The 17383-nt window shown below is 40.7% G+C and overlaps 1 protein-coding gene across 4 annotated transcripts in view; it reads right to left on the bottom strand.

Moving 5' to 3' along the window:
- Positions 1 to 682: 682 nt before the first annotated feature.
- Positions 683 to 17383, bottom strand: part of LOC111155683 (dual specificity tyrosine phosphorylation regulated kinase 1A) — a 146408-nt gene continuing 129707 nt past the window's right edge. For 2 of the 4 annotated variants that reach the window (XM_022515976.1, XM_022515977.1), the window contains exons 10-12: positions 9232 to 9538; positions 8623 to 8747; positions 683 to 3992 (exon numbers count right to left, since the gene is read on the bottom strand). In XM_022515976.1, the coding sequence (XP_022371684.1) occupies positions 3372 to 3992; positions 8623 to 8747; positions 9232 to 9538 (1053 nt within the window). In that variant the 3' untranslated portion in view covers positions 683 to 3371. The remainder of the gene's footprint in view (positions 3993 to 8622; positions 8748 to 9231; positions 9539 to 17383) is intronic. The other 2 variants (XM_022515978.1, XM_022515979.1) reach the window with 2 other exon arrangements.

The following is a 17383-nucleotide window of genomic DNA, read 5'->3' as shown; positions in this document are numbered from 1 at the left end:
GAGTTCTAACACTTATCAAAATAAGCCTAGGGTTTTTTGAAATCTGATACCATACAAAAAGTGCCACTTACCTAAGTAAGTAAGCTCATAGCCTAAGAAAAAACCAAAGTTTTTCTTTCTTACATGTTAAGTCTAACTCTGTAAGTAAGGTTTTTCTGGCCTTCTTGACAGGCACCTTAATACACACTTACCGATTAGTTTATAAAAAGAGAAGACTTTAGATCAGACATGTGTGCACTGTGGCAAGAGTTTCTGACTCTGTACAACAAAGTCCCTGACTCGCCCCCATACGCGGATCTGGGCAAGGAGGAACAAGACGTGTATTTCCTCTTGCTTTCCAGCAGGTCAAAGCCACAAAGAGAAAACCACTGAACCCTCACAGCCATTCTGAATACTACAAACTATTAGCACTTTGAATCAGAGAGAAACTGAATATAGTTAATCACCCACAGAGAGAATCCATCTTAAAATCAAAACGATCAAAATCAAGCCCTCCAATCTTGACCTCCCGAGATCTGGGACGCCTACCTAGGTCAACGTAATTACTGTTTTCCTCTTCACACCTCTGACCGAATTTACACTCAATATACCTACCAGACCATTACCTGAACCAGGTTAATTGCATAGGAAGATTTTTACTATGTTTACATTTTTCTTAATTTTAAAAAAGCATAGTAAAGAGTCTGAGGACAAATTATTCAACTGTTTATCATACATAAGACCGCATGACTATGATACAAAGGGGGGTTCTTTTCATTTAACGTTACAATATACACAGCAAGTCCGGACCAGATCTTACAATCTGCACACAGGTATTTAACCTTTTCCATGCTGTTTATGTTTTACAATGCACAGAAGTCCTGTAACCAAACCGTGTAGTAAAGCACACAAAACTGGACTGTAACATAACACAGTATGCAGAAGCATTGGATTTTATGATTTCCTTTATGTAAGTAGCGGTTTAAAAACTGCTTTTGTTTTTTTTGGTGCTTGCTAAGATGTGGCAACCAGCACAGAAAAAAATGACCTGACCCAAAGAGTGTCTTCCCCTTATATTCCTAAACAGCAGTAACTACTGATTCCTTTTGATATTGCTATACTCAAGATGGTATCCTTTTATTCACTGTAAACCTTTATGAACTACCAAGTTCAAAAATCATCCACAGGCTTGACATTTAATTACAAAATATGGATTTCCTGATTAACAACAAAAAAAAAATTTGTGGATTATAAAAACGGGTATTTCCAAGTTTCCATTCACATTCACATAGTTTTAAGCCTTTCTTTTGTCACTGTTTACATATAAAAACCTGCTTTTGTTCAGAAAAAATTGACCTAGTCAGCCACATGGAACTGACCAATAAAAAGTAATGTGGTTCTGCTGAGTCGTTTTGAACAGGGTTATCGGCAGAGGTAGATTACTGCTTCTTTCCTAGGCTTCTTTTGATCCTGGACAGATAAATTACTTATCTTCCTTCTCCCAATTCAACCGCTCAAAAGTGTAACACCCTAAAATTGGTCAATTTAAAATGGGAACACAAATTTAGCAACTGCCAGACTGTGTTACATTAAGGCAGCGTAATCTCAAAACGAGGCACCTGTTAAACACCAGCCTGTTCCTTCAGGTCACGCATGGGAGTTCTGCTTTACGTGCCCGTACTCTGACCTGTTGGTGTAATCGAGGTCTTGCTTTCAAGTTTACAAGTAGGTTAATCAGGAATAAAGAATCAGCTGCTGGTTCCATAGCTTCTGGATCCAGTGTCCCTTTGCCTTCAGAAGCCTGAACACATTTAGAATGTAACAGATGTTGTAATCTTGAATTAGATGTCAATCTATTATGCTCAGTACACAGATTGCTGTAGATGTATTGGCTATGGATTCAACGACAGTTCCAGTTTTGTTTAAGCAATAGTACAGCCATAATTTTCAACTGACATTTAAAAATGGTCTAGTTACACCTTGTGTCAAAGTGCAGAACTGCTACATTATTGGTTACAGACATCTATGTGCTATAAAAACAGCTTTGGTACAATAAATTATCAAAAAAGAAAATAAATTTTTGTAAAATTCACAGCATAATTGTGAGGCAAAAAAGCAGTCACATAAAATTCTGCATTTTTTTTTAAAATGTTCAGGATGAACAGAAGACATCTTTGTGCAGAAGAAATGGTGGAGATACCACGTGCCGAGGAAAAAAGCAAAAAAAAAAAGGAAAAAAAAAAGAAAGAAAGGAAAAGGAAAAAAAAAAAAGTAAAAAGCAGGAAGGGACACAGCTGTAGCTATTTCCATCAAAGCAAACCACTACTTCTGTGACCTTCAACCAATAAGGAAGTCAACTATATGACACACGCAAAGTGACCTTGCAATACCTTACAATTAGTGGGTCACAAAAGTCTATTTTAAAAGAAAGGCCTCTTGAATTACCCATTCTCTGTGTTTTCAGCATTAAGGACTGTCTGCAAAAGCATGTCCAAAAGTGATTGCATCTGAAATGGTAGGCTCTTCTAATTTCGAGTCCAAATCCATAAGGCCAAAGGTTATCCCAAAGACCACCACTCAGACCTCCCCAGGACTGGCCACAACTGACCCGTTGATTGCTTCTCAGTGCACCTTGGTTAGGAGACCGGTCATGTTCCATTACTATCTTACTGTGGCCTCTACAACAGGAGACCCACAGGATCCCATGTAATTGCTGCTTTGCTCCTCAGTAGGTTCAGACAGGAGAGTTCTGATCCCCGCCACTTAGCATGCTTACTGTGCCTTACAAACTCCAATACAACCGTCCCTTCCACACAGCTGAAGGTGATGTCTGTGTAGGCCGGAGGTCCCTCTTCCTTACAGTACTGCATTTCTGTGCCCAAGTGTGTTTAGAGGACTTAAAAACCCAAATTTCCCACCCCCCCGCCCCACCCAAAACAAAACAAATGAGGGGGAAAAAAAACAAGGAAAAAACAAAAAGGAAAAAGAAACACCCTCAAGGGGCCCTTTATGTAAATTATGTGCAGTGCCTTTTTATTTTAAAATTAGTTGGCAAATGACCAAGACCAACATCTGAACATTAACTTTTGTGGAACAGAAAGACAAAAAAACCCACTATGACTGGGGTGTGGCAAGTTAAAATGGGAGAGGCAAAAAGAGGACACCTCTGAGCTATCCGTAACGATGGGTTTGGACATGGCTCTTTTAAAAACTTCATTGTCCCTTTGCAATCTTTTCAAGTTAAAAAAAAAAAAATAAAGTCAGCTTTGCCCTCTTGTAGCGGTTCAGTGTGTTAATCTCCTTCTGATGCAAGCAGCTTTGCACTTTGTTTTTTGGAAAAAAACACCACTTCTATAAAAACACACAAGAAACAAACTCAAGTTTCAATTTAGTCACGAGCTAGCTACAGAACTCTGTTGCACACAAACTCCTGTCATGGGGGACTCTTCTCTATCAGCCCCTTGCCTCATTGTCAGATGTCCTTCAGTCATGTAATGTGTAGGACCTGTATTAGCAGAAAATTGGTATGTTGGATGTCCAGCTATGCCAGTCTCTTGGCGGGGATTGGAGTAGACGGTTAAATTAACGTCCATAGCTCCATTCTGTCCAAAGTCCAAGGTATTAGCAGCCACTGGGCGATTCTGGTAGGCCTGATTGCCTTGATTACCAGTAGAGGAGGAAGATGTAGAGGAAGAAGTAGTTGAGGAAGACAGGGATGTCATGGAGTGGTGACTATGGCCAACCTCCATAGAATCCTGGGTAGAGGAGCTATTCGTTGGAGAATTGTAGACCCTTGGCCTGGTCCGGTTACCCAAGGCTTGTTGTCCATGGTGGTGGTGGTGGTGGTGGTGGTGGTGATGGTGATGGGAACTGTTTCCATGGTGATGATGCAATGCATTCTGTTGAGGGGCTACATGAAAGGTTGTTTCTTGAACGGGATGAGTTTCAACAGTGACCTGTGTAGGAGCTTCAGTGCCTGACCAACCAAGGGGAGCAGGAAACTGCTGACGCACCTGTAAGAAGATTTTTAAAAGGTTTATTCAGAGTACCGGTCCAAGACTTAATTCATCTTCAACCAAAAGCCACGACACTAGCATTTACACTAATTAGAGGGGATATTGAAACTTTTAATGTGTTAGTTATATAATGCAAAATTCCAAATATATTTGAGTGAAAAAGTATTATACTGTGAAAGCTGCCGATTTTTAGCAAGCCATATCCATAAACAAGCTCATATATTTCACTGGCTATTTTCTTTCCTTGGGAGCACTGTTTATGCCAGGGATCAGCGAACTTTTTCTGGCAAAGGCCAGACAGTGAATATTCTTGACAGGTTCAAAATGAATTCTTTACTTTCCCTCTACAAACCCTCTTCTCTCCATCTTTCCTGTTTCAGTAAGAACACCCATTCCGTCAGCTGCTCAGCAACTCCTCCAAAGAAACCAGCAAGTACAAGAGCGCCCCACCTGACCTCTCCCCTCCCGTCCACCATGACCCTGTTTCTCCCAGGCTCCTCCCATTTCTCATCGATCTGCACTGGGACAAAAGCCCCCTCAATCAGCTCCCAGCTTCCATCCTTGTGCCTTCTTCCAGTCCATTCTCCATAGTAAAGAATACTGTTTTTTAAAACACAAATCTAATCACTTCCCTATTTAAAATCCTTTAATGATCTCTCTGTGCCTCAGAAAAACAAAATAAGCCAAAATCCACACAGCAGCCTGCCACATCTGGCCAATGTTTACTTCTCCGAACTTCTCCTCTAGCTACCCTTCCTCTCGCTGCCTGGGCTCCAACCACACCAGCTCTTCCTTCCACTCTTGCACCTGGCAGTATTTAAATGTCTCAGGGCATTTGTGTCTACTGTTCCTTTCTGCCTAAAATGCTCAGGTTTCTAACTTCCGCCTGGATGCTTCTTTCTCCTTTCAGTTCGAGTCTTCTCTGACCACTCTAGGTAAGGCTGCCCCAACTCCTGTGGCAGAAGCTCCTAGCTGTCCTCACCGCTGCACTACACTTCCCAGCCTCCCCTGTACTTAGCTATGGCCACAGGACTAAATTATAGTCAGTGGAACGTGAGTGGAAGCTTTGTATCATGGCCAGATCTGGCCCACAAATACCTCCCAAGGTAGGTCAGGCAGGTAATGCCCTGCCTGGTGGATACAGCAGACAAGTAGGTCCTAATGGATGGAAGAGCCCAGAACACAGGAGACAGCCATGCCACTAACCTCAACGCCCACAGAACCATTACATAAAAAAGAAACTTTATACTCTTTAAGCATTATTTTGTTAGAAATAACAATACTTAATAATAAATAACAATATTTTGTTACAAATAAGTAATACTCTAAGTATGATTTTTAAATTATTACTTTTAAGTATTTTAAGTATGATTTTTAAATTATTTGTTTTATTTTGGGAGGTCTGTTATCAATTCAGCCTACTCAAATTGTAACACATCCTGCCCAAAGAACAGCTGTTCTGTATGTATCACATTATCCCGCCCGGTTTTCATTTTATCAATTAATGGTATCTGCAATTTCTATTAATTTGATTTTGCTTATTTACTGCAGCACTATAGGTTTGAAGAAGGCAAAGCCTGTGTCTCTTTTACCAGTAGCCAGCAAAAATTGTTAAGTATTTACTCAATAAAGGTAGTCTAAGAACCAAACTTCAAGAAACACCACTGAGAACAATCCAGTAGAAAAAAAGGCAGAAAGTTCTCAGACAATACTAATGGTTCTTAAACTATGAAGCTATTCAAATTTGTGGATAAAAGGAACTAAGCAAAATAAAAACATCCTCTGTCCAATACGATTTTTCATTTCACACTGATCAAAGGTGATCACACCAACTGTTTCTCTAGAGTCTTGTTAGTGGAAGCCTATATGGGCAAAACTAAACAGAGAGCAATCTGGCAGCAGGTATTAAAAAAAATCAGAGATCCCATCGCTCTCTGACCTGTGATTCCACATCTAGGGGGTTCTATCACAGTTACACTGCATGTGTGTGAGTGCTATGTGTGTGGCACTCCAGCATCATCTCTAACAGTCAAAAAGGCTGGAAGTTAACTAACCGTCCATCAGCAGGGGCCTGGGGAAATGACTTATGGCTATCTAAACCGTAGAGTACTGTGTGACTACAAAGAAAGAAAGAAGAAAAAGTTGTCCATGTACTGATATAGGAGCTCCAAATATATGTTAAAAAATACATGTAAAACATACTGGAAAAAAAAAACACTCAAGATGTGAAAAGTGTGCATAGCATGCTACTCTTTGTGTACAAAGATTAAGAATATAGATCTGTATGTGGATATGTGTAGAATATCCCAGAAGGATACAAAAACCAGTTAACACTAGTTCAGAAACTGGGTGGCTAGAGGACGTGGCAGGAAGTCTTCACTGAATCCCCTTTTACATTTACTTTTTTTAACGATGTATCATCTATTCAAAACATTAAATAAAGAAAGGCTAAAGGCAGATAAGGCAAAATAATGACTCCTGTGAAACACAGGTGGGAGGTACACAAGAATCTCCTGTTACTCCTGGTCCGTGGTGGTGGTGGCGGGATTTCACGCATTTGGAGAGCAGAAGAAAGGTAGGTCGTTCTAAAGATGGGACATTTAGGCAAAGATCTGAAGTATAAATGGTAGTGACTACAGCAAAGAGAAAGGAAAAGTGTTCAGGCTGAGCACAGGACATGTGAGAAACATGAAAGAACACAGTGTCTTCCAAAAAATGGAAAAAATCCAGTAAGACCAGAGCAAATAAAGAGGAGAAAAAATGCCCTGGAAAGTGGTCAGACGATGCTGGTCACTGACATCCTCCTGAGAGTCTAAAGTTCCTTTTAAGTGCGAAGGAAAACCAAACACTGGTTTAAAGTAGGGAAAGGCCGCATCAGACTGCTCTACTGCCTTCACAGGCCTGCAGAGAAAAGAATGGTGTTGACGCCGTATGGAGTCAGATGCCGCAGGACTAGTCAGAAAATTCTTTCTAACAAGACAGGCTGGAGATGGCTCCAGCAATGGGGCGAAGTAAAGAGAGTAAGAGCTACTTAGAATATTAAGAATACACTCAATTTACTATCTGATTCAACTGCAGGATGAGGGAAAGCCGAGTCAAAAATCAGCTCCCTAGCCCCCAGGTGCGTGGCTGGAACAAATGGGTGAATCTCGGGCCATCGTGTGAAGAACCCACACAGCTGGGCAGCTGCGAGCAGCACCAGTGCAGTTTATACGATGCATCTGCAGTGTCCTGTTGTGGAGACTTTGGAAGTGACGGTTCCGGTCAACAGAAATAAAGGCTCTGGACATAGGAGGGAGGTCTGGGTGAGCAATGAAGCTGGAGGAGTGTCCCGCATCAGGACGGCACTGCGGCCGGGGGGCTGGGGGACTCACTCGGTTGGGCGTCTGACTCTTGGTTTCCACTTGGGTCGTGATCTCGGGGTCAAGGGATCAAGCCCTCCATCAGACACCAGGCTCAGCGTGTGGTCTGCTTGTCCCTCTCCCTCCTGCTCTGCCCATCCCCCACCCAACACTCTCTCCAATAAATGAATGAATAAAATCTTAGATTGAAAAAAAGAGGACAGTACTGCAGTCATGGCGGGGGGGCAATAGAGAACCCCGAAGAGAAGACAAGGAAGGAAAGGCCAGAGGAGCGCGGGGTGGGGGCGGCGTCTGGAGGTGGCCTGTCGAGGGAAAAAGGAGGACAGTGCTTCAAAGGGCAGGCGGGAGCCAGCACTGTCAGCGTGGGTGGCGGCCGGCGACAGGCGAGTGTGGGGGCGCCCACTGGCCTCCTCGGCAGTGAGCCCGGCCGCCGCCGAACGGCGGGAGGCAGCCCAACCGGAGCAGACTGAAGAGCTCTTCGGGGGTAACACAGAGCTCCCCTCGCCCCCACCCCCTAAAATCATAGGGCCGGACAGACACGGGCCAGGCAAAGATTCAGCTCCAGCTGGGAGAGACGTGGGGGAGGATCAGCCGCTGACGGGAAGGAGAGTCAAGCTGAAGAGGAGAGGCGGCAGCCCCGGGAGCCAGAGGCTGAGCAAAGGGCAACGTCAAACGCAGGCGGGAGCTCAAGACGGGGCCGGCCCGGGGCGGGAGGGAAGACGCCGACTCTGAGGAGAGGCGGAGGCACGAGAGAGACGCAGACAAGCGCGCCGGCTGGGCGAGGTGCGCCTTCTCTGAAGACTCTCCGCAGGCCGCAAGGAGCTAGGTCCGTGAGGGGCAGGTCAGTGGTTTCTAAGAAGAGTAGAAGCAGCAACTGGAACAATGACTGAAGAGACCGGGGAAGACAGGAGGTGAGGAGGAGCGGCTAAGGCTGCCCAGAGAGGCCGGGGCAAACTAACTAACGGTGGTGCCGACTGTCCGCACGTGGGCTTCGCTCCTGCAGCAGCAGCAGACCCGCCACCAGAATGCGGGGTGGCCGTCCACGACCTCAGCTTTGCTTCACCCATCAAACACTACCCTGGCCTCTCACTACAAAACATCGTAATGCAGTGCTTGGAATGAACCACGAAGAGCAGTTAGTAAGTATTTTACTACCACCATCTGCTTCACCCATTTTTTCTATAAAAATTAATCAATTACAGCCTCTTCTTTAACTGCTGGGCCGGGACACAGTGGGGGACGGTGGGAGCGGCGTGGGAGCTCACCTGGGGACTGTGGGTCTCACAGTCCATGGCCTGGACGGCAGCTGTGAAGTGCCCGCCGCTGTGCCGATGCTGGTGCGTCGGGTCTGACCTGGCTCTCCCACTGTTGCTCGTCCCCGACGATCCACCTTCAGTATCACACACAACACAGCACGTGTAAGTCTCAAGTTCACTCTGCTTGGGTATACATTCTAGAACTCAAACACTGAAACTGAAAGTGCTTCGCACACAAAAAGCTCTATTAATCTGAGAGCGTATCAGACAGTTAGTTATCCAGTTCTCTAAGTTCTTCCACATCAGCCACTTTGGTTTTGGTTACATCAGGGAAAATTTCAGGCATATGAACAAAGTAGTTCTATTTAAAAAGCAATTAAAAATTTCGGTTAATAAAGAGTTTTGTTTCCAACTGCCAAGCAGAATTTATTAGGCATAATTAAGTATTGGAGCTTTGGGGCAGGTGGATTTTTTTTTTACTAACTACAAAGAACAGATTTAGGCCAAGTAATTCCTCCCGATCCCATCAACAAGTTTTTAAGATACTTTACAATAACCCCCACTTTGTAAAGAAAACAGGCAAGGCTCCCAAGCCTAACCCAGGGTCGGAGAACTGACCTGAGCTTGAAGACGTACTAGAGGTGGTGCCCGAAGACTGTGACTGCTCCATTGCGGGGCTGGTGGACACACTGTTACTTGTATTGGTGCCTTCGTCAGCTGTTTTCTTGAAAAAACTGTGCTGCAGGGCATAGTAAGGTTGAATTCGAGTTTTGGGGTCATAATCAAGCATCCTTAAAATGAGGTCTTTGAACTTCAAGTAGTCAGCTACAGTATGACCCGATTCCCCAGCACGACGCCCACCAGGTCCTCCTGTTTCTACTCCGAGAATATTATGAAGTTTACGGGTTCCTGGTGGTTTATACTCCTAAAGAGAAGAAAGATAAAAAGGCTTTCTCTAAATGTGATGGTTATGTAAAAGCCTACGTAACTTCAAATATGCTTCAATCTATTATAAAGAGGCCCTTATTAAAAGGCTTGTAGTTAGGATCCTCTGTATTTTCATACATTACCATCGCAAATGCACTTATAGTAGAGAAATTCAAAATAGCTTTGAGATCAAAAATGACTTTAAAGATCACGCAGCCCAGGACTCAGCAAACAATGGCCTGGTCTCAGAGGTGTTTGTGTACAACCTCAGCCACACATGGTTTTCACAGTTCTGGAGGATGTAAAAACCAACCAAACCCAAGTTAAGACACCAGAAGCCCACAGAGCCTACAGACCGTACTCTCTGGTTCTTTACGTGAAGGAGCTGTGCCCGCTGCTGCTCTGGCCACGTGCTCCTGAACCTCTTTCTGCCTGATGCCCCACCAACCCTGGCCGCACTTCCTTTCACAATGGCATCTCTCCAGAGCTGTGGTAATCACTCCAAGTAGGCTCTACATTACACTGGTTTAAACCTACCTACTCGTATTTTTTTAAATTTTATTAACAGTTATCTCTACACCCAATGTGGGGCTTAAACTCACAATCCCAAGATCAAGAGTCACAGGCTTTACCGACTGAGCCAGCCAGGCGCCCCTTGCTCATATTTAGATAAAGAAATTAAAAACAAATTATTTATGCCTCCCTTTAGAGTATGTTGAATAATAAATTACCTTAACGTGTTGATATTTTCTGAAAACTAATTTTTAAACAGATGACAGTATAACCCTTAAAAATCCTATGAATACTGAATTTATTCAGAATATCATCACTGGATTTTTACTTCTGGTGACAATGTACAAATTTGCAAGAGACTATTACTCTCATTCTAAAAGCAAGAACAAACCAAGAAGGTAGGCCAGAAAATCATTCCATTTTAAAAAACCCGTTATAGGGGCACCTGGGTGGCTCAGTGGGTTAAAGCCTCTGCCTTCGGCTCAGGTCATGATCCCAGGGTCCTGGGATCGAGCCCCGCATCGGGCTCTCTGCTCAGCAGGGAGCCTGCTTCTTCCTCTCTCTCTGCCTGCCTCTCTGCCTACTTGTGATCTCTCTCTGTGTGTCAAATAAATAAATAAAATCTTAAAAAAAAAAACAAAAAACCGTTATAGTGCCACGGCCTAAACAAACCAGAATTAACTAAATTCCAGAAAATGAAAGCCCTTCTTGGGAAAGAAGCGTCGTAAGGTGGGAGAGGAAACAAATGCCAGAGATCTGGGTAAGAATCCAGCCCAACTCTGAACCGACTTGTGGGGGTGGAGGAGGACCCCAGGCCGAGCAAAGGCCTGTGGACAGTCCAGGTGGAGCCCGCGGGGCACTCCCATGCTGGGGGCAGAGCAGCAGGACGGACAGCGACTGCGTGAGGCACAAACAGGAGCGGGCTGCTGGCAGTAAAGTACAGAGAGCGCTCAGGTCTCCAGAGACAGGGCTCAGAACCTATGAACACCGTGGAGAACAGAATCTAAGCTGAGCAAACAGACAAAGTGAAGCCCAGACTCAGCTTACTACAAAGAAAGCTGACTCCGTCCCACTCTACTGCCTGACAGAATGAGAAGTGGGTCTCTTTCTGGAGGAAGTAAGATTTACTTCCCTCTCAAGTGTTCTTAAATACAAAGTCTGGCATACATTTAAAAAATGAGACACAAGAAATTTAAACAAAATGGATCTATAATGAATTGAAAAAGAGAGAAGACCCACATAAATAAATGATCCAAATGCTGAAACCGGCAGATAGGCATTATCAATAATTATGACAAACAGATTAAAGAATTTAGTTCAAAAGGAGGACAATATGTATGAATAGATAGGGTGTTTCAGAAGAAATGAAAACTACATTAAAAAAAAAAAAAAAACAGAAAAGAGGGGTGCCTGTGTGGAACAGTCGGTTGAACGCTGACTGACTCTTGGTTTTGGCTCAAGTCATGATCTCAGGCCCCATGTTGGGCTCCATGCTCAGCATTGAATCTGGTTAAGATTTTCTCTCCCTCTCCTCCACAATGTATTTTCTCACTCTCTCAAATAAATAAATCTTAAAAAAAAAAAAAGTGGAACTATAAGAACTAAAATATGCAGTATCAGAAATAAAGAATTCACTTAATCGTTTGAACATAAGACTGGACTCAGCAGAAGAAAAAAAATCAGTCAATCAGAAGACAGAGCAAAGAAATTATCTAAACTACAACACAAAAAGAACACAGAATGAACAAACCAGAGACCTCTAAGATAACGTTATTCACTGTAACATACATTTAAGTAGCGAATAAGACTGAGCAGAACAAATATTTGAAAAGACGAAAGTCTGAGGATATTCAAAACTTGGTGAAAGAGAACAATCCACAGACCCCAAAACTCCGCAAACTCCAAAAAAATAAATACAAAGGAAACTACACCAAGGGACATAAGAGTCAACTTACTGAAGAACTGAACATAAAGAGAAAAACATCAAAATCAGCTGGGGGAGAGGGAGACACATCACATATAGATAATGATGCTTAGAAAAATTATTGGCTTCTCTTCAGAAACAACGTAATACAGAAAACAATGTCAGTAACATCTTTAAACAATGTTATAATTTCTTTTTTCTTTTGCTAAAATGTCAACCTAGTATTCTATATCCATGGAAATTTCCTTATCTTCCTTAAGAAGGTAAGTAAAGACATTTTCAGATAAACATCTGTTGACAGAAATCACCACCAAAAGTTATTCACCCTAAAATAAAAAAACTAGACAAAGTTCTGTTCTGGAGGAACATAATACCAGCTAGAAGCCAGAAGTTGCAGAAAGGAAATCAAGATCTGCACAGGTAAATAGAAAAGATTATCTTATTATCTTAATTCTTTGTTTGTTTTAAAATTTCTTTAAAAGTCATTTTTTATTTAGAGCAGTTGAGCTATTTGTGGTGAGGGCTCTAACATATGCAGAAGTGATATACAATGAAAGTGCACAGAAGGTGGAGGGTTAGGCAAAAGCACATGGTTAGTTACATGCTTTATCAAGTGATATCAGATGAATGCCAACTGATCAGTTTAAGATGCATATTATACTAAAATTTACACACAGGGACGCCTGGGTGGCTCAGTCAGTTAAGCGTCTGCCTTCAGCTCAGGTCATGATCTCAGGGTCCTAGGATCGAGCCCTGCCTCAGGCTGCTGGCTCAATGGGGAGTCTGCTTCTCCCTCTCCCTTTGCCTCTCCCTCCGCTCATGTGCTTGCTTATTTGCTTGCTCTCTCTCTCTTTCTCTCTCTCTCTCAAACAAATAAATAAAAAATCTAAAAAAAAAAAAAAAAAAGAATAAAAATTACAAAGTAACAGCTACTCAACAGAGGAGATGAAATAAAAGAACCAAAAAGTATTCCATTAACCCAAAAGAAGGCAGGAAAGAAGGAATGGGGTAAGGAGGTAAGACGAAGAGAGTACAAATAAGACAACATTTTAAAGCCCAAACCTGAGGGTTTTTAAGGAATAATTAAATGAGTTAAAAATTCACCATGAAATAAACAGACAAGCTGAATGGATCAAAAGACATGACAACTTAACACTGCATACAAGAGGCATACTTCATATATAAAAGTACGGGCAGATCTGAAGTCAAAGGGTTGGGAAAATACAGACCATGAGAATGTGAAGAATAAGAAACTTGGTATAGATATAGTAATATCAGACAAATCAGACTTAAAGACAAAAAAGAAAAATATTACTTGAGATAAAGAGGGACATTTCCTCATAATGAAAAAGTGAATTTACCACAAAGCCACAACAGTAAATGGGTACACATGACTAAGAGAGCTTAAAAATACATAAAGCAACTGAAGGGAGATTAAGACAAATCCAGAATCAGGAGCACCTGGGTGGCTCAGTTGTTAAGCATCTGCCTTCAGCTCAGGTCATGATCCCAGAGTCCTGGGATGGAGCCCTGCACTGAGCTCCCTGGTTGGCGGGAAGCCTGCTTCTCCCTCCCCCTGCTTGTGTTTCCTCTCTTGCTATGTCTCTCTCTGTCAAATAAACAAATACTAACCCCCCGCAAAAAAGACAACTCCTAAATCATCACTAAAGGTTAACATTCCTCTCTGTCAATGGGAGAACAAACATCCACAGATACACATACACACAAAGTAAAGGATATAAAAGATATGGGGGAAAAAAATCAAACAACCCAACCTATGCTGACATTTGTAGACCACTATACTAAATAAACGTATAAAATACAATTCCTTGCAAATATAGACAGAACATTGACCAAGAAAGATTACCTGCTGTATCATAAAACAAGCTCTGAATCAACTTTAAAGGAGTGAAATCATGTTTTCTGACCATGATGCTACTGAAGTAGAAATCAGTTAATAATAAGATGTTTAGAAAATCCTCAAATATTTTGAAATTATGTATCAACATTCCAAATAACAATGGGTCAATAAAGAAATCACAAGGGAAATTAGAAATGTTTCAAAATCAATGAGTTAAAACATATCCCAAGTCACTGCATGCAGCTAAAGCAGTAATCAGAGGGAAATTTATGCCTTTAAATACTGTTAAGAAAAAAGTTTTACATAAATGATCTAAGCTTCTCCTTCAGAAACTAGAAAACACAAATTTAACCTAAAGGAAGGAGAAGAAAAACAAGTAATAAAAAAAAAAATCAATGAAATAGAAACAAGACTAAACAACAGTAAGAACAAAACAAAAAACTCGTTGTTTGGGGCGCCTGAGTGGCTCAGTGGGTTAAAGCCTCTGCCTTCAGCTCAGGTCATGATCCCAGGGTCCTGGGATCGAGCCCCACATCGGGCTCTCTGCTCAGCAGGGAGCCTGCTTCCTCCTCTCTCTGACTGCCTCTCTGCCTACTTGTAATCTCTGTCTGTCAAATACATAAATAAAATCTTAAAAAAAAAAAATTCTTAAAAAAAAACTCGTTGTTTGAAAAGATAAGTAAATTTGACAAATCACTAGAAAGAATAACAGGGAAAAAAGGGAGAAAACAGAAATGACCGACATTAGGAACAAAAGAGACACTATCACTACAGATCCTCAAGAAATTACAAAGATAATAATGAGATACTATGGGTAATTTTCTGCTAACAAAGCCAACAACTTAGATAAGGACAAGTTTCTTGAAATCCAAACTTACCAAAATTGACTCAAAAAGAAAATCTGAATAGCCATATATTTATAAAAAATATGAACTATAATTAATAACCCTCTAACAAAGAACATCCCCAGTTCCTGATAGCTTCATTAATGAACTCTATTAAAACATATTCAAAAGAATGCCAATCTTATACAAATTCTTTCAGAAAAATCAAGAAGGAATACTTCCCAATAGTTTTATGAGACCAGCATAATCGTGAGATCAACATCTAATGAAGGTATTATATAAAATTTTAGACAAAAATCCATTTAATGACAAACTTCCTACCAATATAGACAAACTGAACCCAGCAATACTTAAGACAGTATATCAAGGTCAAGTGTGGTTTATCTTAGGTTGAGCTTAATATTCTAAAAGTTAATTAATGTATTTTACCACATAATAGGAGAAAAACCATATGATCATCTCTACAGATGCAGAAAGCATGTGACAACATTCAAAACCCACTAATGATTTAGAAAAACAAACAAGCAAAACACTTGTCTAAAAACAAAGGAAACTACTCCTTCAACCTGATAAAGGGCTGCAACAAATATACAATCCATACCATACTTAAAAATATCAGATAAATGTATGTTTTTCCCACAAGACTGGGAACATGGGAAGATGTCTGCTCTCACCATAACTACTCAACATATGGAAGTTCCAGTCAGTATAATAAAATAAAAAATCAATAAAGGTATACAGAGTCAAAGAACAAGACTCCTCATTTGCAGAGGACATGATTAAGCAGGAACTCCTATAGAATCTAAAAACAAAAAACTAGAATAGGCAAATTTAGCACGGTTTTAGGATATAGAGTCAACATAGAAAACTCAGTTCTATTTCAACATATTTGCACTGAGAAACTAGAAGACAGTACTTTAAAAAGGACACTTAAAATTGCATCCAAAAAATTAAAATACAAAAGATGCCTGCGATTGCTGCACAAAACACTACAAAATGCTGCTGATACAAATTAATGACTAAATAAATGGAGAAATGTTCACAGACTGAAAGACTCAATGCTGTTAAAATGTCCATCCTGTTGGATGAACTCAAATGCAATCCAAATAGAAATTCCAGCAAGATTTTTTGCGTACAAATTTAGAAGCAGATTCTTAAATTTATATGTAAATAAAAAAGACCTAGAGAATAGGAAAAAAAAAAAAATTCTTGAGACAGAAGACAAGAGCTGGTGGCTTTATACTACTTGAATTTGAGACTTACCACACAGCTACAGTAACTGGCACCACAGTACTGGTTCAAGGGCTCATCAACCAAAGCAACAGAAGAGGGTGCAAATACAGACCCACACATAAAAGATGAATTTTTCAGACAAAAGCTCCCAGATCAATAGGGAAAGGCAACAATTCAACAAATAATGCTGCAATGCTTAGGTAAGGACCTGGGGACATGAACATCAACTTCTATACCTCATTCCACATTCAAAACTTAATTCCAGATGAACCACAGAATTTGAACCATAAAAACTCGGATCAAAAAAATCTTTTAAAAGAAAGCACAGAAGGCCCTCACAAACCTGAAGATGGCAAAGATGTCTTAAGATACAAAAACTACTACTATTCATAAAAACCAGTTGACAAATTTGATTTCATTGATACTAAAAAATTTCCACCCATCAAAAGATACTACCAAGAAAAGAAATAGATAAACCAGTCTGGGAAAAAAATATTGACACATAATGTGACCAAGGACTTAGATCCATTATGTGTGTTAAAAAACAAACAAAAAAAACCTTCCTACAACTCAATAATTAAAGAACTCAATAATAAATGAGTAAAAAACTGGAAAGATGGTTGCAAAAACACCCAGCAACAACTATGAATGGTTACTAAGCACATACTATTAGCCATGGAGAAATGCAAATGAAACCACTATACAGACCCGTCAGAATGGCTGATTTCAAGAACGACCAATCATACCAAATGGCGAGGACGTCATGCAACTGGAACCCTCCTCATATACTACAGGAACGTAAAATGATAAAAATTTGGAGAACTGTATTTTCTCGTGAAGGTGAACACACATATACCCTATGACCTGGCAATCCTACCTCTAGTGATCCCAGGAAAGGGAAACACACATGTACAAAAGACTTACACAAGAATGTTTCCGTACCCTTATGTATAATAGGTCCAAATCAAAAACAACTCAAACGTCCACTGACAGGTAAATATAGATAAATTACAGTATTTTTACTCAACAGAATACTATGAAGTGATAAAACGAAATAACTTTTGAAACACACAATATGGATGAATTTCCAAAAACAGTGTTTGTTAAGTGAAGGAAACAAAATAATAAATACTATAGGATTACATTTATACAAATTTTGCCTATATGTAGGCAAAATTAGCCTATGATGATAATAATCAGAAAGTGGGGTGGGATGGGATGACAAAAGGGTCAAAACAGAACTTTTAGGGTGGTGGAAATATTCTGTATCTTGTTTTAGGCAGGGTTACATTGCTGTACATAAGGTTAAAACAAAAATAAGGAATGCGTATGTTGTTGCACAAAAACTATAACAAAACAGATCTTAATTCTTCATCCACTTTCCCCACCAAAAAAATATACATATAGTAGATACAGAGTTCATTACCAGGATACTAAAACGGGCTCTTGAAACATAAATGAAAAATT

The sequence above is a fragment of the Enhydra lutris genome, unplaced genomic scaffold (assembly GCF_002288905.1).
Source record: "Enhydra lutris kenyoni isolate GAN:26980312 unplaced genomic scaffold, ASM228890v2 scaffoldscaffold43, whole genome shotgun sequence".
Taxonomy (NCBI): Eukaryota; Metazoa; Chordata; class Mammalia; order Carnivora; family Mustelidae; genus Enhydra; species Enhydra lutris.
Note: the sequence above shows the minus strand (reverse complement) of the source record. Positions and strands in the feature narration are given on the sequence as shown.